This window comes from Manacus vitellinus, unplaced genomic scaffold (assembly GCF_001715985.3).
Source record: "Manacus vitellinus isolate BGI_N305 unplaced genomic scaffold, ASM171598v3 scaffold_12_pilon, whole genome shotgun sequence".
Taxonomy (NCBI): Eukaryota; Metazoa; Chordata; class Aves; order Passeriformes; family Pipridae; genus Manacus; species Manacus vitellinus.
The window spans coordinates 18,389,501-18,411,359 of record NW_021938949.1 but is presented as its reverse complement, the minus strand read 5'-3'; the positions used below and the strand labels follow the sequence as shown (position 1 = coordinate 18,411,359).

Below are 21,859 nucleotides of genomic sequence, written 5' to 3'. Positions count from 1 at the left end.
AGGTCACAGGTGAGCTAAATTATCCCCTGTACCTCCAAGTTTGCCAGCTCTGCACACTACATCTGCAGGAATGTGGCTGCCAAGTCCCGGATCGATATCCCTGCACGTGCAAAGAGCCAGAGGATTCCCCACTGAGCCTCCCCCAACCCCTCCTCTGAAGGGGGAGAAGCCAAGGCAGGGTCAGAGCGCCCTGTAGCTCTCAGGGAATCCTGGCTCTGCTCTGCAGGACTGGTGCTGACACATGGCTTTCAGAAAAAAGCAAAACCTCTTCAGTGAATGTCAACAGAACAGCTTCCTCCTGACGTCAGGGAAACTCTCCCACCCTGAGCCAGCCCTCTGTCCTCACTGCCCAAAACATGGAAATTCAGAACTACAGCCAAGGAGACTTTGGCCTTTCAGCACCTCAGCATCCCTGCTCTTTACCTCTGTAAATGAGGAGCCAAGGCAGTGTAGGCTCGAGGATTCATTCCTCATGACAGAAACCACCACAGGGCTGGTGGTTCCAGTTTAATGAGGCCAAACCCTCGATCCAACACCAAACCACCCAGGCACTGGGGAGTTCTCAAACCTGAAGTACCTCCTTGTGGTGCTCCAGCCACAACCATTAAGGTTGGAAAAGACCTCCAAGACCATCAAGTCCAATCTTTAGCCAAATATCCCCATGCCCACTAAACCATATCACAAAGTGCCACATCTACTCATTTTCTGAACACTACCATGGGTGGTGACCCCACCACTGCCCTGGACTGGTTGTTCCAATGCTAAACCACTCTTTTTATGAAGAAAGTTTTCCTAATATCCAACCTGAACAACTTGAGGCTGTTCCCCTTGTTCTATTGCTTGTTACCTGGCAGAAGAGGCTGACCCACTCCTCGCCACAACCTCCTTTCAGGTAGTTCCAGAAAGCATCTCCCACTTCTTCGTGCAAGGGAAATGGGAGAAGATGGGATCCTGAGCACAGGCTGAGTCCCACCAACAGCAATGGATCCGACTGTGTGTGTGCTCCTGACCTATAAAGGTCACTTCTCTCCCTCATGGGCCTGAACTTTAGAGAGGACAATGAACAACAGTTCCCAAGAAGGGATAAAACACAGAGATCTTCTTGTGATTTGGCTGGGAATGTTTCATCATGCACAGCCCACGTGGCATTTTTATTTCCTGATGGCTTCTAGGACAGTCCTGGGCCCACCTTCAGGGCCAGTGTGCACAATAAGACACCCTTGTTGGGCAGAGTGGACCCTGACTTGTGTACTCTGCAGCACATGGGCTCCCTCAGCCTTTTGTGACCCCCACCAGCCTAAAACCCTTCCCTGCACCTCCTGCCCCACCAGCACCAAGTCAGGTGTGGGGGCCAACAGTGCCCCAAGGCCACCCAGGCTGATGCCATGTCACCCTGCAGGATGCCATGGGCAAACCACCAAGCTCCAGGAGGACACAAGAACATGTCACCACTCCAGAAGCTCACTGTGATCCCACCACCCCATCAAAGAAATGTTCCACACAGGAATCCACACTTGGTCTCACATTCAGTTTGGCATCACTGTGCACTTTGAAAATGGGGTCTGTTTGGTTTCTCCAGCTTCTCAGAGACAGGGAGAAGGACTGGGTGAGTTATGTGGAGCTGGAAGGGCCAGGAGCAGAGCAGAACAATGCTGTGCTGAGGCAGGCTGAGCCACACAACCAGCCAGCACCCCAGTCTGCTCTTTCTGCTCATGTCCCAAGCTCTAGAGCTACTGCCACCTTAATACACATCTGGCTGACTCCTGGAGCAGTCAGGGAGGCTGGAATTACCAGGGAAGCCCCTACAAGTTATACTGTACCCTGGAGGCCCCCAGACTGGGTAATTCAGACTGTAGCACTGTTTAGTGCCTCGTAAAGATGACACATGCTTAAGTTAGTGCTTTGACAGCTGGACTCTGGAGGATGCTCCTGGCTTGAGCACATGCAATTAACCCTCACAAGTCCATGTGCCAGAGGGAACCATCCTGACACCACAGCAACCCTGCAGAGGCCATGCTGGTGCTGCTCTAACAGCTCAGCATCCCTTCCCTGCAGCAGGACACAGAGCTTCTTACCAGGGAGGGCAGCTCCTGCTCTTGGTTAAAGCTCCTGAACCTCTTCAAATCACACACACCTCACAGACAGCTCCTGGGTAAGCTCAGCAAGGACGACCTGAAGGACATCACTGTCAACCTCCGGACACGGGGCAGAGAGGAGGGAGGAGAGCACATGCCCTGGGCACTGAAGCACTCACAGCAGCTCAAACGCTGCACAAGACAGATGGGCCCTGTCAGCTGCTGTGCCCTCCCCACCAGCACTCCCTGAGCAAGCCAGGGCTGCAGGGCCCACACTGGTGTGCCCAGAAGACACAGAGCATCTAAACATTTGCTGTAGGAAAACATAACCCAAGGAAAACAGGTCATTAGGTCAAGCTTTGCTGGAGATTCTCTAGGGTGTGTGTAAAGTGATGATGTGCCCAGCGCACGTCACTGCTGGGCAAGGCAGCAGCAGCATCACTGATCAGTCCACCCCGTGCCAAGGCATGCAGCCCTGCAGCTCCTGCAAAAAAACAAGTCTTCCCGCATTTCAGAAGCACCAAGTGTCTCCACATTTGTGCCTCCCCACAGACAGACACAGCAGCTCTGGGTAAGGCAGCAGGAGAAGCCTCAGCTCCTGGGCAGAGAAGGTACAGTTGGTGGCACAGGTGAGATGGGATGTCCCAGTGCTGCATGAGGCACGTGCCAGTCAACACCAGGGCACTGATAGAAAGATGTGTTCTCTTTGGTGTCCCAAGGAATCAGTGGAAAAAAACCCAGGTACATATATACACACACACATCTATCCACCTACCTACCTACTGCTTCACTTTTCCAAGGTATGTAGCTTAAAATCAAGTTTTCAGGAAGACAAAGGATCCTGCCTGTGTCCACATTCTCCCCACTCCACAGCTGGGGAATGTTACTGAATGCCATGGAGTATAGACACCCTGTCCTCTCCCCACAAAAGGTGGCAAGATCCAGCCTCCCAACATCCCCTTTTGCTGTTGTGAATCTGCCACGCTCCGAATGCTGGGGCCCAGCTCTGTGCAACTCCAAGCCCCAGTGCTGGGAGCACTGGGAGCAGCAGGCCTGGAACCTGTGTCTGGAGACCAAGTCGAGCTCTGGGCAAGGGCACACAAGGCCCCTCCAGCTCCCAGCAAGCTGCTGACTTGGCAGCCTTCAAGCACCTGCAGCCCAAACTCTCCTCCTCACCCCCCACACCACCCTGGCTCTCCTGCTGCCGGTGCTGCCGCCGTCCAGAAGGGCTCCAGGCTGCCTTCACACTCCACTTCCAGCTTCCTTCTGGTCTGGATGTCCTGCTGCAGCCTCAGAAATGCCATCTGTAATGCAGGAGCAGCTCAGTTCTTCACACCTCCTCACAGTGACCTTCAGCACCTGCCCCTCGCAGGGGCTCAGCGGTGCCCGTGGGCACGGGGAGCGGCACCGGCTGGCACGGGCTGCCAGCTCTGCTCCTGCTGCCTCGCCAGGCACAGCGGGAGGGCTGGCAGGGTGACAGGCACGGGAAGGTGCCCAAGCCAAATAAAAGCCCAGGGCAGTTTGTGGAGGAGAGCAGCTGATAAGGCACAGCTACCTGGGTGGGTTGTGGATCCCCGGGCAGGAACAGAGAGCTGCAGCCCAGCCTGGCAAATGCAAACAGCACCCAACCAGCCCTCATCTTTCCTCTCTGTGTCTCTGAACAACTGCCCTTCTGTGGGGTGTTTCATCCCAGGGAACAAAGGCCTGCAGAGGGTTCATTCAGCACAGCACCAGGCTCCAGCCGTGCTGGGATCAAGGCAGCCTTTCAGGGACATGGCCAGCTCGGGGCCAGGCACTCGTGGAGGGGGAGGAGGGTGGAGGGAGATGGATGCAGCTCCATGTGTCCTCCCCTCACCATTTCTGAGTCACACTGGTCAGAGACCCGGGCTCAGAGCCACCAGTGTCAAACTGGATTAAGCTACTGGTCAGAGAAATCCAGCTCGTGCCTTTCCCAGCAACCAGTACCTGGTGATTTTGGAGGAAAGCAGTGAGCTCTGGAATGAACCCAGGGAACACTGGGCACTCAGCAGCACTGAACAGCTCACAGAGAAGGAAGGGAAATCCCTGCCCACTCAGGTTAATGCAGGCCCATCTCCTCCAGGACAGGTGCTGCACACTGTTGTGTTTGTGGTTCCCATCCCAGCCCTGGGAGAAGAAATAACCCCCCAAACACACACTCTCCTGCATTTACTCCTTGCCTGCAGCAGCTCAGCCAGGCTCCTGAGTTTCCTGCTGTCATCACATCCGTCCATCAGCTCCTTCTGGAGGACTGAGACCATTCCATAGCTCCAGGCTACACGTGTGACACCTCTCAGGGGGACAAGTGATTTGCCATGAAACACAAGACCACACTCCTGCCTCTGCAGCCAAATACAGCCAAGGGAGCAATGCAGAAAGGTTACTCTGGAAGAACATCCCTTCTCTGGCTCCTCTTACTATTCCCTGTTCTTATAAAATAAAAACATCAGAAAATTCACCACCTACCAATTCCTCTCCCAGCCTACCCCAACATACCAGCACCTGGAAACACTTCTGCTCCAAACCAAACTCCAAAGGGCTCTACCAGGCCCTCTGATCATGCATTCCTGCAGCACAGAGTACAAGAGACCAGCTTCCCTCACAGCAAAATTCCAGGATCTCTTCCCAAAAGGCAGGAAGAGGATGGGCCCATAGATCCATGCACAGCCAAAGCTGGATGCCAACCTTCTTCATGCAGTGCAGCATCCAAAGGAAAATTCCCCAACACCTGAACTTGGAGAAGGATCTGAACCTACTTCCCTGGAGCAAGAATGCTCAGCTACTGCAGGCAGGAGCATCCAAAAAACAGGTAAAAGTGCTGGTTTTTCCCTCCTTCAGGCTGGTGCTGTTGCAGGGACAGCTCTGCTGTGCCCTCCAACATCCAGGCAGGGGGTTCAGATATTTCTGGTCAGATTTTAGCCAAACCCACTGCCAAAGACAAGGACATTCTCCAGCTGACTGGCTTCTGCCCTCCCTTTGGAGAGGATGAGCAGGCAGGATGGCTTGTGTGGGAAATGGAGATGGGGAAGGCTGGGGGGCACACAGGGAGCAAAGGGAGAGTTTCTTTAGGTATCTATTGAGAACTTTGGTCTCTGCTGCTCTGCACCACCCTCCAAGTTATTCCTGGTTCCAGAGCTACAAATAGCCCCAATTTAAACAATTAATAGGCTTTGTGAGTGAATGGACTGCTGGAGCAGCCAGCATGGAAAGTGGATGGGCAGGGCTGGAAGCCTCAGGCAGATGAAACAGCATTCCATGCTGCCAACTCCCTGGCACTGCAACACCTTCTGGAGAAAGACAATTCCAGCAGGCTTTGGTGAGAACTGGAGAGCAAACAGTTACAAGCCCAATATTCCCAGCAAGCAGGTATCCACAACCTGAACACCATTACTCTAGCAAATCTCAGCTGAACTTGGATGCCACAACTTCCAGAGGGAGCACAAGCCACAGGGATGCATCCACTTCATGGCAGCACCTGGGGAACACAAGCTTTGCTCCAGTGTGATGAGCAGCATGTCCTGAATATGTGAGCTCATATAAGTACCCTCGTGGTTTGGAAGAGTGATCCCCTTTTCCCCCCTCATCCCTTCTCTGTGCATATACAGTCAGAGCACATTTTGGTTATCCCTCTGTTCCACACACATCTCTGTTCTTGGCAGAGCTTGGGAAGGGAGTTGGACCAGCTGGACCCCAGAGGTCCCTCCCAAGCTCTACCGGTCTGTGATTCCTGCAAGGTGCAAAATCAACTCGCTGGGCACATGCAAATCCATGCACATTGCTGATAAAAAATGGAACTGTGCCTGTGCCATCCCAGCTCTGCCAGGTACCCGTACCCCAAAGAGCACAGACACTGCCCACTGAGGCTGCCAGACCTCCTGGGGCTGAGCCTGAGATCCAGTGACAGAAAACAGAAGCAGGGAAACCCTGCAGAGTCACCTGATCCTTTACCAGGAGCTTTTCTTCCCATTTCTCCTCTGGGCATTGGTTTCCCCAACAAGAAACACACAGAACCATAGAATGATAGATTCATTAAGGTTGGGAAAGCCCTCTAAGATCACTGAGTCCAACCATTCCCCCAGCACTGCCAAGGCCACCAATGATCCATGTCCCCAGGTGCCACAGCTACACCTTTTTTAAACACTTCCAGGGATGGGGACTCCACCCCTGCCCTGGGCAGCTGTGCCAAGGCCTGACCACCCTTTCCATGAAGAAATTTCCCCGTGTGCTGTTTCCACTTATCCTGTCCCTTGTTCCCTGGGAGCAGAGCCCGAACCCCCCCAGCTCCCCTTTCCTGTCAGGGAGTTGCAGAGAGTGAGAACGTCTCCCCTGAGCCTCCTTTGCTCCAGATTAAACCCTCCTGCAGACACCAGTTCTGCTTGTGCTGCACTTGGAGCTCAAGTGCCACAACACAGGAGGGTGGGAAGGAGCTGCACAGTCACATTCCCCCTCCACATGGCCCTGCCACCCCTCCATTTGCCAGAGTCCCGTTATTAACATTTCCACCAGCCTCAAGACAACTCAGAGCTCTGAAACAGGACTCTGTGATGCTGCTTAGCAGTTCTGACTTGCTGCTGTTCGTGCATTTAAACCACAGGGCTCACAAACACTGAGGATAAGGATGGTTTGCCTCGAGTTTCCCTCCAGAAATAAGTGGTGCTCCTGGGGAGCAGGGGGGTGGCACAGCAACCACCCTCCCAGCAGCTGCTAACAACAAAAGCAGGAGGATTTATATATTTTTAGCATTTAAAAAGTAATACTAAAAGAGTGTGTTCCTCCTTCCACGGTCATTGTGACCCAGAGGTATTTCATTCTGCAAAGGCTTTTACAGAAAAATACAAAACCTTTGCAGAATGCCATGGGAAACCCCAGAAAATGAATATTCTCTGGAAGAGGGGGAGGCCAGAGAGCTTCAGCCAAACCAAGCAGTGGGCAGAGACACTTAGATTCAGCTGCACAGATCTTGCAGTACTTTCCCCCAAAAGCCTCTCCTGAATGGAGCAAAATTCAGCAGTTCCTAGTACCCAACAGGACCCTCTTTATGAATCCTGGGGAATGATGACTTGGTGAACAGAAATATTCCCTTAAATCTCATCAGGAAACAGTTCATTGCCCAAATTCCCTCCTAACCCCTCACAGATGTGGAAGGATGCACACTGGAGAGGTGCCACCACCACTTCCAGCAGCAGCAGGAGAAGCCACCCCAATCCCACAGCTCCCAAACCATCCCACTGCGGCAGCCACAGCACTGACCTGGGCACTCACCTTCCTGCTCTCAGCCCCAGGAAGGGTTTGGCACATTGGGAAGCTTGGCCTTGATGAATCCACTGGCTCAGCTGAGCACTTCCACCCAACAGGAGCCCAGGCCAGCACCTTCAAGCACATGAGCAAGACGGAGCCCAAGGGGCCTTGTAACTGAGCCAGAATTTGTCTGGCTTCACACACCTACCAGGGATGTATTTAAAACCAATATCTTTGCCCTAAGCAGAGATTTCTGCAATGAGATCCCTCTAACTAACATGCATGTAACACCTGGTACCTCTAGTCTTTAAGCAGCTGTGTCCTCCTGGCACGCTGGGGAAGGCAAGGACAAGCTCCTCTCTAGAAGGTGGGACACAGAGACTGTGCAGCCTGGTCCAGAAGACACCAGGGGCTCAGATGTGGATGTCACAAGTCTACTGTCTTTACCACTAAGGCCCTTTTTCTACTCCCTCCTGTCTCCCTGTCTTCAGCAGCCAGGAAACTCCACACCACCAGCCTCACCCAGGCAACAGGAGACAGCACAGCCTCCTCCCAGCTTCTAAAATCTTGAAAGCCAAATAGCACTGATTTCTCCCCCTATTCCCACCCCACCACGAGGGAAGCCTCCCCTAATTCCCCCATCACATACAGACCAAAGCCACCTGTTAAGTACTTGTGTCCCTGTTTTCCTGCCAAGGAAGGCCTGTGTTCATCCCTGAGACAGCCCAGAGCAGCTTGGCTTTGTGCTGCTCCACAGCAGCCAAAGCATTATCAGCCCCAAAGGCAGCCACAGGCAGGGACAGAAAAGCAGCAGGAAAAGCAGAGTCTATCCCAGAACTCCTGCCCAGCCTCAGATTGACTCCCCAGTACTCCACTTCCTTCCTACACTCCACAGCTCCGGGGACGAGGACACGCAGAGGTGGGCGACCTACCCTGCCTTGTTCTATTGACTTACTTAATTCTCTAAAGGAATATATTTATCTGTTCCTCTCTGGAAACCAACCATCCGCCGCTCCTCCGCCCCACCGTCCCCCGTCCCTCCCTGGGCACGGCGCTGCTTTGATGCCTGGCTGATCCCAGCAGGTCTTTTGAACCCACTTCCATAATCACTGCCTGGAGCGAGTTCTTCCCACGCAACTCGCAGCTCACTGAATCCTGGCCAGCGATTTTCCTGTCTCCAGGAACCACGCAGCACTGCACTGGGATGGGTTCTGTTCTCCCTTCAGCGGGGGAAATACATAATTATCAGAAAAGCCACTCCTGTCCTAACAGGACACCGGCGTTATCTGCGCCCAGACCGGCAGTTCCTGTTCTTGCCCCAACATCCCCTCCACCACCAGGGCTGGCTGTTCAGGAAATTTATTTCCACATGTCAAGATTTCATTTAGTTTCTCAACCTCCTCCAAGCTACAGACTTTGAGCCATGAACTGGCACACACAAGGCTGCAGAGACATCACCTTTTTAGTGCCCAGGGCCAGCTGTGCATTGGAAGTTCCTAAATTCCAGTGCTGGCTGTGCATGGGCATACTGGGGTGCTCATCTGTGAGCCAAGACGCTTTCCCCAACTCCTCAAGGCAAGAGAGGGAAAACCACCAGTCCAGAAGGGATAATCCTGCAGGAAGGACCAGCTCTGTTCACAGCATCCCTCTAAACTAGAGGGGACAAGCCCTGACAGCACAGATCACTGACCAGAACCATGGGCCAGACACACAGGTTGGCACACACAGCAACAGATTTTAGGAACTGCACAAAATACCCTTTTTAAAGGTTTCTTGGGCTTTGCCAGGAACTCAAGGCCGTGTTTGAGAGCGAAGACAACAGCTAATTGGTTCCACACTGTCCCAGCTCAACAAGAAGACCCAAGACAGGGCTAGAAAGGAGCAAAGGTGACGTTGCTGCCTCAGAGGCTCCTGGAGTTGTGTATCAGACCCTGTGCAGCACATTCCAGGCCTCACAGCTGCAGGAAGGCAAGAAAACAAGGACCCCACCACAGATGCTACATGATCATCACAGCAAACGTCTACAGTGGAAAGCCAGGACGCTCAGAAGCAAGCAGCTATTCCTAAATGACCAGCAGCTCCAGACAGACTCAAGCAGGTACAAACACCCCACCAGGCTGGAATCTACACCGAGCAGGCATTAGGCAAAGGCTCAAAGGTTATTAGCACAAAACACGGCAGCCTCTGTAGCCAAGCCTGCGGGCAGAGGGGTTTTAGATGTTTTGACACACCTGTCAGAGACTGAATGCAGGACACATGCCCCAGCATGAAGAGAAACTCCTCACTCTGAGTGGCTGGTGGGGAAGGGGCAGAGGCAATGGCTAGGAGACACATCTGAGGTGCAGATTTCATCAAGGAGGAATTGGAATTGAGGGTTGGAAACACTGAGCTCTTTTTCAAAGTAATTCTGGTCTGGTGTGTTTCATTCCCCTGGATCTGGTATTCAAAAGCATTTCACTGCTTTTGCATGAAAACAGCTTCTCCAGCTCTTCTGAGATCAGAAACTCTTGAGGCTTATCACCTCCCAACCTGGAGTCACAACCCTGTGACACTACAGTGTGGTTGGGAGCTCAGAAAGAAGAGGAGCCATGAGAACACGGCAAACAAGGAACTGAGATCCCATTCCCTGGCAGCCACCTTCACAACTTAAGTGAGTGAGGAAGAGCTGGGCTGAGTCCTGCAGTCCATTCTGCAGGAGACTTCAGCCACCCCGTGTAAAGGACAGGGCTTGGCATCACTCAAATCGGTGGAAATTTGGCTGTAGCTTCCTGAGGAACTGAACTGAGCCTCTGAGTGAAGGGACACGACAACAAATAGGATGCAAAGCAACTTGTCTGCCAAAGGCAGGGCCGGACTGAGGCTGAGAGGTGAGCAGTGAGCGGGTGAGCAGCGAGCAGGTCCTTCCCCTCCTCCTTACCTTCGCACCCGGTGCTGGAGGTGCTGCTGCTGCCGCGTTATAAGGGCACTTTCCCACACGGGGCCGCCGTGGCTGCTCCTATACCAGCCCACGGCCGGGTGCCCCGGGTAGGGCGCGCTACCGAAGCCATGGTCCGACTCCGTCTCCGCGGCCAGCGATGAGGCAGAGCTCCCCATGGTGCCCCCTGCCCAGCCCACGCTGAGACTGAGCCTAGGTTAGGTCCAGGCCAGTGGCATGAGCAGCTCGGGTGGGATGGGCGAGGCGCTGCGGCATGGGCTGCTGTAAAGATCCCAACACACCGGAGGAAGGGAGGTCGGTTCTGATCCGAGGGGGGAAAAAAAACAACAAACAAACAAAGAGAAAGGGGGGAAAAAAAAGGAAAGAAAAAGAGAGAAAGATAAGGTATGATTTCAGCAACAACCCTCCAGTTTTAAAGCCTATTAATGCATGCTCTGAGCAGGATCCCCATGCCAGTGCTCACTGGGATGGGAAGGGCTGTTTCATTGAGTCCAGCTTTTGCTGCTGGAGATGAGGAGCACAGGGGCTCTAGAAGAACCTCCCCCAAGTTAAGCACCAGGAGTTTCCAGGCACAGGGAAGGAGCTCGACTAGGGGAGGGAAGCACAGCAGAGCCCAACACAAAGCCTTTCGCACCAGGGGAAAGAAGCAGAAAATGGGACAAGCCAGTCCCACCTGGAGCCCAAACCAGCAACCCTTGGGGACCACAAACCCCAGGGCAGTCTGAAAGCTCTGGGTTCCGACTGGCACATCAGGTGTTGAGCTACCTTCAGCTACAAGGACTGGATGGTTTGTGTGCTTGTATGTAAAATAAAACATTCTTCTTTTCCTGTTCCCCACTAACACCGCAGTAAGGCTGGAACTGGACAGACTGGGAATCTGAAAAAGTATTTCTATGGCTATTTACTTTCAGCTCAAGCCAATTTTTAGCTGAGACGGAGCATGCCCTTACCCACAAAAGCAGGTCTGGGGCTTTGACTGCTCCTCCTTTTCTCCCTCTCTCTTTGCTACTTCTTGGAATTTATTCTTGGAGCATCATCACAGTTAAACTACAGAAACATTTCGTGTGCTCTGGTATTCGAAGAAGTTTAAACACACACACGTGTCTCCTTAAAGGGAAAAGGCACAGCAATCTGGATGTGTATCAGGAGCAAAGGATCAAGGTAACATTTAACAGAGCAAAAAAGAAACGAGAAAGACAAAAAAATTAGCACAGCTGAGCTTATTCAATTACCCACCAGGATTTAGGGAGATGAATGAACTGTAGAAAGACCTTTGCGAAGAAACTGCTTTGTGCCGTAAAAAGGCTGAAATGAAGAGTCCTAAAATACAGTTTTTCAATTTCAGGATTGATCTAAGGGATCAAGAAAGGCCTTGATAGATAACAGACTCTGAAAAGCAGCAACTCAAGGAGCAGGTGCAATTTTGCTACAAGCTTAATGCCAGAATGTGCCTGCATTAGGTCATTAGCTGGAGAATGTTAACTGCTCTGTCACAGTCTCTCCTCTGTATTCTACAAAGCCTGAACTAACCAAATAAATGTGAAAAAAGAAGCCCAAGAACACAATTTTCCCTACCACCTCCTTTTTTTCAATTGATCTGCTTCACTGCTGTGCATCAGCCCCACATCCCTACGCTTTGGTTCCTACCACCCAACAGCAAGGTTTCACTGATTTCGCAGATCCAGCCCAAGTGGATCCCTGGCACTTCCCCTCTCATTTCCTGCTATTCAAGCAGTTAATTTGTAACAAATCTGATTTTCTGGCTAAATGAAAGCCACGCCATGTGAGGGGAAGAGCATTTCCAAGCATCATCAACTCAAGCCTAACTGGGGGCATCACTCATCCCACACCTGCGATGTCTCTGGCTCTTCCGCCCCATCCCGCGGGCTGCACGTGCTCCGGCAGCAAAGGCACAGGGGATGCAACTCTGGGACCTGCCAGAAGAACAAACTCTGTCTTTTACCTCAAGACTCGAGTTCTAGCACGATAAAGTAAATAAATAAAGGCAAGATGGGTAGAAACAGCCCTGCCCAGCTCAGCAGGCTGAGCGAAACAGGAGGATGCCCAGGCAGCCAACAGCCTTTTCCCACCTCGAGTAGGGTTAAACTGCCAAATAAAGCAATTCCACAGGCTGGTTCAAGGCCACTTCCTCAGCTGACTCTCAAGCTGGAAAAGTAGAACTCTGCTTCCTCCTCCCCATGGAAACACCAGTTTTAGCTCACCACAAGAGGCCAGAGACATGTCTGCTGCCCACATCACACTGGCTCCAGTGTCCTGCTCTGTCCTCCTCCGCCAGGGAGTCGGAGCAGGCAGCTCAACTCCACAGGGAGAGGAGAGGCTGGGAGTCCTGCTTTAAAACCTGTGGTAAAACCCCACGGTGGGTGGAGCTGGGAGAGGAAGGGAGCTATAAATAGATGGAGGATAACCTGGCTAAGTCGTAGTGATCTCCGAGACTGTCTGGTCTAACCGGGCTGCTTGGCCGCGAGCGCTGCGTGAAATCGGATTTCTCCAGGCAAAGCAGTAAATCCTTCTCTTCAGGGTCACCCTCATGCCAGGTGAGAGCAGCCAATGAACAACATCTAAGGGTTGACCCAAGGTGGGGAGAGGGTGAACCAGTTTGAGAACAGGAGTGGCAGCAGCGTTACAGCTCAATGCAAAGCACACACGTCGCTCCCCAAGCTGAGACCCAAAACGCCTTTGGCCAACACCAGGCAAATGAGGAGCCTCCAAGAAGGAGAGGTGAGAATGGAAACTGCACTCCAGCAAGGGAAGGGGACAATTAAAGAAGAAGGAAGCCTCTCTGGAAGCACTCAGCCTTGTTTTTGAGGAACTTCTCCCACTGGGCAGGGAGATGCCCCAGGATGACCTGCAGGCATGTGACCCGTGCTGAACAGGGGAGGCTTCAGCCACAGAGAGGGAACAAACTGCCAACAGTTCCTCTGCCTTGGCAGGAGGGAGCAGGATTTTTCTTGTAATTAAAAAAGCACTACTTCCACCTATCTAATCTGGAGAGGAAGCAACAATGTGAGCAGATTGAAGTGTCTTGAGAGGGGTGGATCTCACTCATGGAAATTAACAGTTAAGCACCTTAGTAAGATGCTGAGTTTGGATTTTGGTTTTCTGCCCCTTGCAGCTGCAATAATTACCAGGTTTCAACAGATGCTGTTTAGCTGCTCCCAAAATACTGCTTCCAAAATAAAACCTCTCCCGAGCCACTCACACCAGCTTACCCTGATGGTGATGCAGACCCTTCCTTAAATTCCCCACCAGCACCGTGAGCAGCAGGCACATACAGCAAGTTCAGGACAGCAAAGCTTTCCCTTGGAGGTTCTTCCTGCTGCTGGGATAGCAGAGCAGTCACCTGGACACTTCCAGATAACTCTATTCCTCCACAGCAGCGAGCAGTGCTGACCCTTCAGGCCCCAGCTCTCCTGTCACACTGGAGCAGGCAGGAAGGGTGGGGATCTGGGTCTGCCCAACCCCCTTTCCTTCCCTCCAGCTTCAAAGTAGGCTTTGGCTCTGAAGAGAGCAAAAAAGGAAGCAAAGGGAACTAGCCCATGTGTTTCAACGCATCTAGGAAGTTGCAGGATCAACTTTTCCTAGGATCAGCCCTGAGCTCTTCCCTTTGGCACACAGCAGGAAGGAGACAGAGGTCCCTGGAGCTGCTGCAGCCACTAAGGAAACCAGTGAGGAAGACTCACCCCAGCTGGTCCCATGTGCAGAAACTCCTCCCTGTGATGGGATACCCCACACACTCCTTTTCCTGGTAATTTATGAACCACATGGCACGTGGTAGCTCAAGTACTGCCTGAGTTTTCCAGCCCCACTTGGTTCTCAACCTCCTAGACTCAGGGACAAGACTTTGTCACTTCATTAATTTTTCCACTCCCTCAACCTATAAAGTCAACTCTGAGCTACTCCCTTGTTGCAGGGAAGATCAAGGAGTGAAAACACAGCCCTCCTCAACTCCAGACAGCTCTGAGGTGGTGGGCGAGCAGCTGGCCCAGGAGAAGCACACCATGTACCTGCGACAAAGATGTCCCTCAAAGCTGTGCCAAGAGGAAGGACACTTTCTTCTAGAATTGAAGCTGCAAGAACCAGCCCTTCTCCTCTCTCTGCTGTGTAAGCTCCCCTGCCTGGGGGCTGGCTAAGATCATAGATCCATAGAATGGCCTGAGTTGGGAGAGACTCACAGAGCCCAACTCCTGGCCCTGCACAGGACACCCCAACAATCCCACCCTGTGCCTCAGAGCTTTGTCCAAAAGTTCCTTGAGCTCTGTCAGCCTTGGGGCCGTGACCCTGGGGAGCCAGATGTGTTGGGACCTTGTACCACCCTCAGCAGCAAAGGAGGAGCTCTGTGCCCTCATTCACATGCAACCTGCTGCTGGCAGGGAGAAAACAGGGCTCCTGGAGAGCTCTGAATGTCCAGTGCCCACACGCAGCCCTGGCAGGAGCAGCCTCCTCTGCAGGGACTGCGGGATGCGACACCCCCTGAAACACAAATTAGCTCAGGGGCCAGTGGGTGCAGCTGGAGTAGCTGGGGCTGACTGGGGCATGGAGCTGGAGGAGACCACTTCAGACATCACAAAGGCATGGCCAGCCCTTGGCCACTCCTGCCTCCATGCACAGCAGATCTCCCTGCTTCCCACGGAAGGAGGCACATGCTCCCAGGGTCCGGGGGAAGCAGGGCACGGTGTGCAGGGCTGGAAAGGTGCCCAGCACCAGGCAGGGCAGTGTCAGGAGGGTATAAAGTCACAGAGCACGGCAGGCACGGGATAACTAAGGATGCAGAGTGCAGTGTCTGATGGTGTGCCATGCCAGCCAAGCAAAGAAGCTCAAGCATTTGTGTGCCCAGCAAGTGACAGATCCAGCTCCCAGCCCCAGGCAGGGTGGCAGGACGCGCAAAACCAGGTCCCAGCACCAAGCAGAGCAATGGCTGGCACTCACCAGGCTGAGATGACTCTGCTAAAAGAAGTAACCCCAAGAGAGGAAGGGCAAACAACCCCTCTCCTTCCACAGGGCAGTGGGGGAAGAGCAGACAAGCAACAAGACACCCACCTCAGAGAGATGCAGCACAGGCTGAAATCCAAGATGCAAACACCGACCCACGAGAGCTCTATGGCTCAAGTGCAGCAAGAGCAAGTGAACTGAACACTCTGTGCTGAGCAGGTGTTGTGCACACAGCTGGGGACAAGAAATAAAGTTTTGCTGCTCATTCTCCCTGCCCTCACCTGCCAAGGCAGCCCAAGTGCTGCAGTCTTGGCAGGAAATTAAGGTGTCAGCAAGTTCCAATTCCTTGCAAAGGTTTTGGCAGGGAGGGGCAGGAAGGTACCTCCAAGGACAGACTGAGGCATAGGTATAACAGGAAGGATGGACCAGTGGTTGGCACACTCAGCTGGGAGGTGGGAGGCTTTTGCAGACCTCGTGCTCTACCACAGAGCTCCCTGTGTGACCTGGGCCATGGTCCTGTGACTCAGGAAGCTCTGTCAGACCTGCCAGGGCCAAGAAGTCTTCAGGTGCACAAGGCACAAGGATGACAGGCAGTGTGTGAGCAGCACAAATGGGAGGACATGGAAAAGGGAGAGAAGGGTGAAACTCACCCACTCAAATGTTTGTGATGGGGCAGAGGGCTGGAAAAGGAGAGGAGACCAGAGATTCTGGCCTTTGAGGAAACTGAGGGGACTGGAAGCTGCAAGTGAGCTGTTTTCCAGATCTCTGTGAGAAAAAAGACTGGTACACTACTTGCAGAGGTATCATTAGCTGAAGTGAGCTGTCTGGAAGCACATTTCCAGATGGGCTATTAATGAGGTAACAAGATAATTTAACCTGGAGTCCCAGACCAGCACAGAACAGGACCTCACGTTTCATGCGACACTTTAGCAAAGGCCAGAACAGCAGCACATGTCTCTGGCCACGGAATTAACATGCAAGGGCAAGCTCGAAGGTCTTTACCTTCTTTCAGCTGCCTTGAAACTGGTTCTGGCCAAACTTTAATACAGAAGAAACTCATATACAGCAGCTGAGTTGGGCTGAGCTGCATTTAAAGCCCAGCACTGACTCTTCATAAGTATGCAGGCAGAGGAAGAGGTGTCCAAAGCCTGAAGTGAAAGATTGATAGGAAAAGTACATTTATTGCAGAGCCAGCTTAGCCACAGAGCAACGAGCAGCAAACTCTGAGCAAAGTTTCCTCTTCTCCCTTGCACTGGACACTGTAAACCAGTGACAGATAATCCAGGGAGCTACTGGAAATCTACCACGGTCACTTTGAGAGAGAGGATTATATAGATTTGAAAGGGCAATCAACATCTTAATCACAAGCTGGAGGGAGGAAAAGAGGGAGAAGCAGGACAGTTTTTTCAAAATAAGGGTTAACTTCAACCCCCATCTCCATTGACAGCTGAAGAGCAGTTTCTGAACAAGCATGAAAATGGCAACAATGGCACTGCTGAAGAAGGGTCTGAATGTTTAAAAAAAGCCCACACAAGCCAATCCCTACAACCCCAGTGCTCTATTAAGTCAATTAACATTGCTCCAGTGAAGTGCAGTGAGCCACGTGTATCCTGCAGTTTCCCAGCCAATTGTGGGTGACTTTGGAGCTCAGTATTAACTCAGCCTGCGTGGGCTGGCACGGGCCCTCTCATTAGCAGCAGAGAGGTGATACCACAGAGAGACACACATGGGCAAGAAACAAAACAACACAAGCCCCAGCATCCAATCTTGGGAAGCTTTAAGCAGCAGATCTCATTTCCAGATCTCTTCCTCCCTGTATTTATAATCCTTGTAGCAGAGTTCTGTCATCCTACTCAGCTCACAGGCTGCCCCAGCTCCAAGAGATGTCAGGCTGAAAAATCACCCCGACAGATTGCCTGCTGAGACCAGTTGCATTATAAAAACAGGAAGCTCTTACTCTCCTGCTCCCAATATGCTATGGAGTGAATGGGAAGGAGCAGACGCAGGGATGCTTTGCAGGAAGCTCACAAACATGGGCCTCTTGCCAGGAAAAACGCGTCTTGAGTAACACATGTGCTCTTAGTTTCCTCCTTTCTCAGAAGGTTTAACTACACTCTGGGTTACCCAGCAGCAATAAACCATTTTTCCCCCCCTTCTCACTTACAGCAGAGTGTTGCTTGGTAAACAGCAGATCTTCCTGTCTGAGGCTGTGCCAGCCTGTGCAGAACAGAATTGTTGTTATTGCACATTCATAGCTAGAGATAAACATGAATAAGAGCCACGAGTAAGAGCCAGGCACTGGCTTTTCAATGCACTGCTTTATCAGGTTCACCTTGATTCAACTGTTTCTGACAACATCTCTCCCTCCTGAAGGGGCAAGATGGCACAAGTAGCAAGGACAAACACTAAAAAACAAGACAAGTGACAGCAGCACAAAAAGTGCTCTTCTGTACTTGCTAACACTCACAAACTGTGCAGCTCACAGCTCCACCTGCACTTGAAACACTCAAAAGCACAACACGGAAACAAATGAGCCCAGCCAACCCAACCTTCCCAAATGGAAAAACAAAGCAGCCTTCAACGTTTTCTCAGGACAAATCTCCATCGAGAGCCACAACTGCTGCAGGACATAAAGGTTACAGAGAGCCAGGGAAGGAACAAAAAGTGCAAGTCATCTCTCATCTGCAAGCTGACACTCTGCAATGGCACAGGTACAATCAACCAGCCCGGGAAAGCTGGACACTGGGAGTCAGAGGAGGGCTTCTGACCTTTCAAAGAGCAGATCTATCGACCAGCTGCTCCAGAAGCACTGGGGAGAGAAGCACAGAGTTAGTCCCAATGACTGTTCCTGGACAAGTTCATGACCTGCACAAGAAGACTGTCTTCAGCAGCAGGGAACTGGGCTTGATGACCCATGGAGTTCCTTCCTCCCAATCACTCAGCAACCTGAATTATGGTGGGCTATAGGTGCCCAAACACAGCACAAACACGAGGTCATTCCCAAAAGGACAGCAGGGATTGTATCTCCAGATCATGCTAAGCCGACAGATAAGCAGATGAAGAGCTGGCCACTGCAGAAGGGAGGGGAAGAGAGTTGCAGCAAAAAAAAAAAGTCTCATATCCAGTGAAAATCCAGGGCACAGATTTGGAAAGCAAAGTCTCAGAGACAGGAGGTGGAGGAGATGTCCCTGAGCACACTGTCCCCAGACACCCCAACCACAACTTTAATTCTAACACAGGTTAGACAGACAGTAAATATGTAATTTGCCCAAGCCTCATCCAGCTGCATCCCTTGCTAGACAGCTCCCACTCCTCACTGCACTGCCCTGCCCAGAGCCAACAGGCAGCAGCACCTGGGTGTCTCTTTCTGCCATTTTTATGCAAGTTGGCCTTTCCTGGCCTTAATCTGATACCACGTTCCAATTTCCAACCAACTGGCCTAGATTTAAACCACTGCATCTCTGGCTGTGCCTCAGGCAAGTGCAGAGGTAGGATAAGCCTGAGAGACAACAGTGGCATTTGGCATTTCCATCACAAACAATGGGAAGAGAAAAGCATAGGAATCACTGAGAACTGCACATGAGGCTCCTGCCTTCCCCAAGAGAACAGGGAACCAGGAGAAACCAGGGAGGTGGGGCAGACTTGGGGGCTGGAGAGGAAAATAGTTCCTCTTCTGGAATCATAGAATCACACAATGGTTTGGGTGGGAAGGGACCTTAGAGCCCATCCAGTCCCACCCCCTGCCATGGGCAGGGACACCTTCCACCAGCCCAGGTTGCTCCAAGCCCCGTCCAACCTGGCCTTGGACACTTCCAGGGATGGGGCAGCCACAGCTTCTCTGGACAACAGGGAAACACAGCTCAGAGTGATAATTTAATGGAGAAGCACCACATTACTGCTTCCTCCCCTCCAGCTCCACATTGCACCTGCACTCTGTGCTGGGCCATCCTGAAAACCATGTGGATCCTTCTGCACACTGATCTGGCAGCCATGCCATGGCTCCTGTTAGGAGATTATACTGTAATTGAAATTATAGGTGTGGAATAACACCTGGGACAATGAAGTGCTACAGATAAAACAGAGCCTGACACCACCACAATCCTCCCCTCTCCTCACCAGAGTAGCTTTACTGGCTCACTGTCTCCATCACAAGTGGCTCCTCTTCAGCTACACCAGTAGAGCTGGAAGTGCAGGATGTGTTCAATTACACAACACCTTAAACCATATTTTCCCAGGAGAACAGTCATTAGAACAAATACAATGGTCACACTGAGGAATGAGGATACGACGAGGAAGAGGCTGAGAGGGCTGAAACATAATGCAGACAGTTTGAGGAACAAGCTGCCTTTGCTAGAGCAAAGCCAGCCCTAGCAGGCCATTGGAGGTACCTCCAGCACAGGGAGGGAGCTGGGCTCTCCACCAAGAGCAGTGGCTGCATCCTGAACCCATAATGCCCAAACAGGCAGATGGAGAGGAGGTCAAATTACTGGAGTCACTCTCAAATGCCTTGCAAGACAAATCCAGCTGCCTGAGCCTGTGGTGCTACAGACCCCCAACCTTCCCTCCACCAGCCTCTGCTTCCTTAAACATACAAGGTCAGGCAACAGGAACAATGGCAGTAGCATTTGTAAGACATTTCAAGGCCGAATCAAAACTGACCCAAGAGCAGGAGTGTCACATCATCCCTCCCACCACTGAGAACTAGCCATGGTACAGACCTGACCAACACCTCCCTGGGGACAGTCACTACTCAAAGATAAGAGTGTTCAGTCTGGCTTCCCTGACCTCCAGCTGTAAGAGATTCCTGCAGACCTTCTGCTGTGGCTGGACACCAAAGCCACATGGAGACTCCAGCTAGTCCATAGGCACCCAGGCAGACCAGATGGGCCAACACACAGCATGCTGGTGTCCATTTGATCAATCCAAAACCCCAACATGGATCATTAGAACTCAAGGATAACACTATCACACACTGCAAGAGTACCCACCCTGAAGGTCCAAGCTCAGACTGGCTTCCCACCACCTCATCCTGCCTCCACAGCCCAGGCTCTGAATCCCCAGGCTGAAAGCAGCCCAGCCATTTAAGGCACAACACAGCCACCTCTCTGTCCCAGTCCTGGCCTGGGAACTGTCACAGTGGTTACTGCAGGCAAAGCAATGCAGAGTTTTTAAGACCAACTTATTCCCCTGCCCTGGCACTGCCTCAAACACACCCTGGGACAGTCGTGCAGTTTCCAATGCTTAAGATTGCGAGGTCCTGGAAGACCCACAATTTCTCTTCCACTATTACAGTTTCCTCTTCACCACAAGAAAACCAGGGGACACCAGTATCCCTAACCCACATGAGCATGTGGCCTTCACACAGACAGCATGGACAGGGAAACACTCAAAGGAGGAACCAAAACAAGGAAGAACAACAAGAATGAGATGCATGGGAGACACAAAGCGGGGTAACTGTGCTTACACACCAGAGCAGAGAAGGTCTTCCTTTCAGCCCCTCCCAGCCCAGCCCAGAGCTGAGTCAGAAAAGCCTCTCACCCCACACGGTTCCTGCTCAGTGGGTCCAGTGCCAGGGGTGTGGGGTCAGCCTGGAGTCCCTGGAGCCGGGCGGGCACTGCTGGCACCCGCGGAGCAGCCTGGCAGGGGGACCATGCTAGGAGGTGCCTGCAGGAGCACTGGGAGCACACCAAGCCTGGCAGGAGCAGCTGGAGGACAGAGAGGGAAGAAAGGCACGTAAGAATAAATGGCTGCTGAGACTCTGGGCTGATCAGCATCACCCCAGCAAACACAACCAACCTCACATCACTCCGTCAGCATCCACTTGAACTCCAGCTGGCAGAAGGCTCTGTGCTTCCCAGGCAGAGCCTGGGAGCTTGGTCCTGTCTGGAGACACGATGGGACCCACTGCTTCTGGGTCAGCTCAGATTCTTCACTTGTGCTTTCAGAGCCTTTGGCTGTGACTTTATAGTTCTGTGCCCAGCATTGGCCTCACTCTCTCTGACAGTGGCCTCAGCACTGTGCTGTGAGCTGGCATCAGAGCAGGAACAGCACCCCGGGAGCACGGCAGGACGGAGCAGGGCAGGAGGGAGCACGGCAGGATCGCATGGACAAGGACTCTGGACAGCTCTTGACAATTAGCAACAGGGCAGGAGCTCCCGAGGGGCCGGATGTGAGCGCAGCGGTGTCTGGCGGGGCACGCTGCCTGAATGTTCAAATACAGAAACAGATGTTAATTACTCTGCATAGCCAGGACATCATTAGCAGTTACATCTACTGGAAATTCTACAGTACTAATTCCTCTGATTACACCAAACGTGCCCATCCCACCCCCAGAAGCCATGACGTTCGAGTAGTTGCCTCGGCAAACCTCCCTCCTCCGAGATATTTCCCCTTCCTCCTTCATATTCTCTGCTCTCAAAACAACCTGTTTTAGTGAAATCCATGCTTTAAGAAAGAGCTGTCTCCTTTGGGACGGGCTTTTAGCAGATGGAGGTAACAAGAACCCTTGTCCATAAGTGTCTGGTTCACCAGCACACTCTCACTTCCTCTGTTTGAGGCTGGGGAGGGAGCACAAAAATAAGGATTCAGCCAGAACAATGCGATCACTGAGTCTCTTTGGGACCATGGCAGAAGCACCAAGAGC

The 21,859-nt window shown here is 52.2% G+C and overlaps 1 protein-coding gene across 1 annotated transcript in view; it reads right to left on the bottom strand.

The window, feature by feature from the left end:
• Nucleotides 1–21,435, bottom strand: part of CAPN15 (calpain 15) — a 52,240-nt gene extending 30,805 nt beyond the window's left edge. The window contains 5 exon segments of the mRNA XM_029957881.1: nt 10,249–10,567; nt 16,219–16,364; nt 17,985–18,025; nt 20,755–20,921; nt 21,013–21,435. Coding sequence (XP_029813741.1) covers nt 10,249–10,424 — 176 coding nt within the window. The 5' untranslated portion in view covers nt 10,425–10,567; nt 16,219–16,364; nt 17,985–18,025; nt 20,755–20,921; nt 21,013–21,435.
• Between the last annotated feature and the right edge of the window lie 424 nt (nt 21,436–21,859).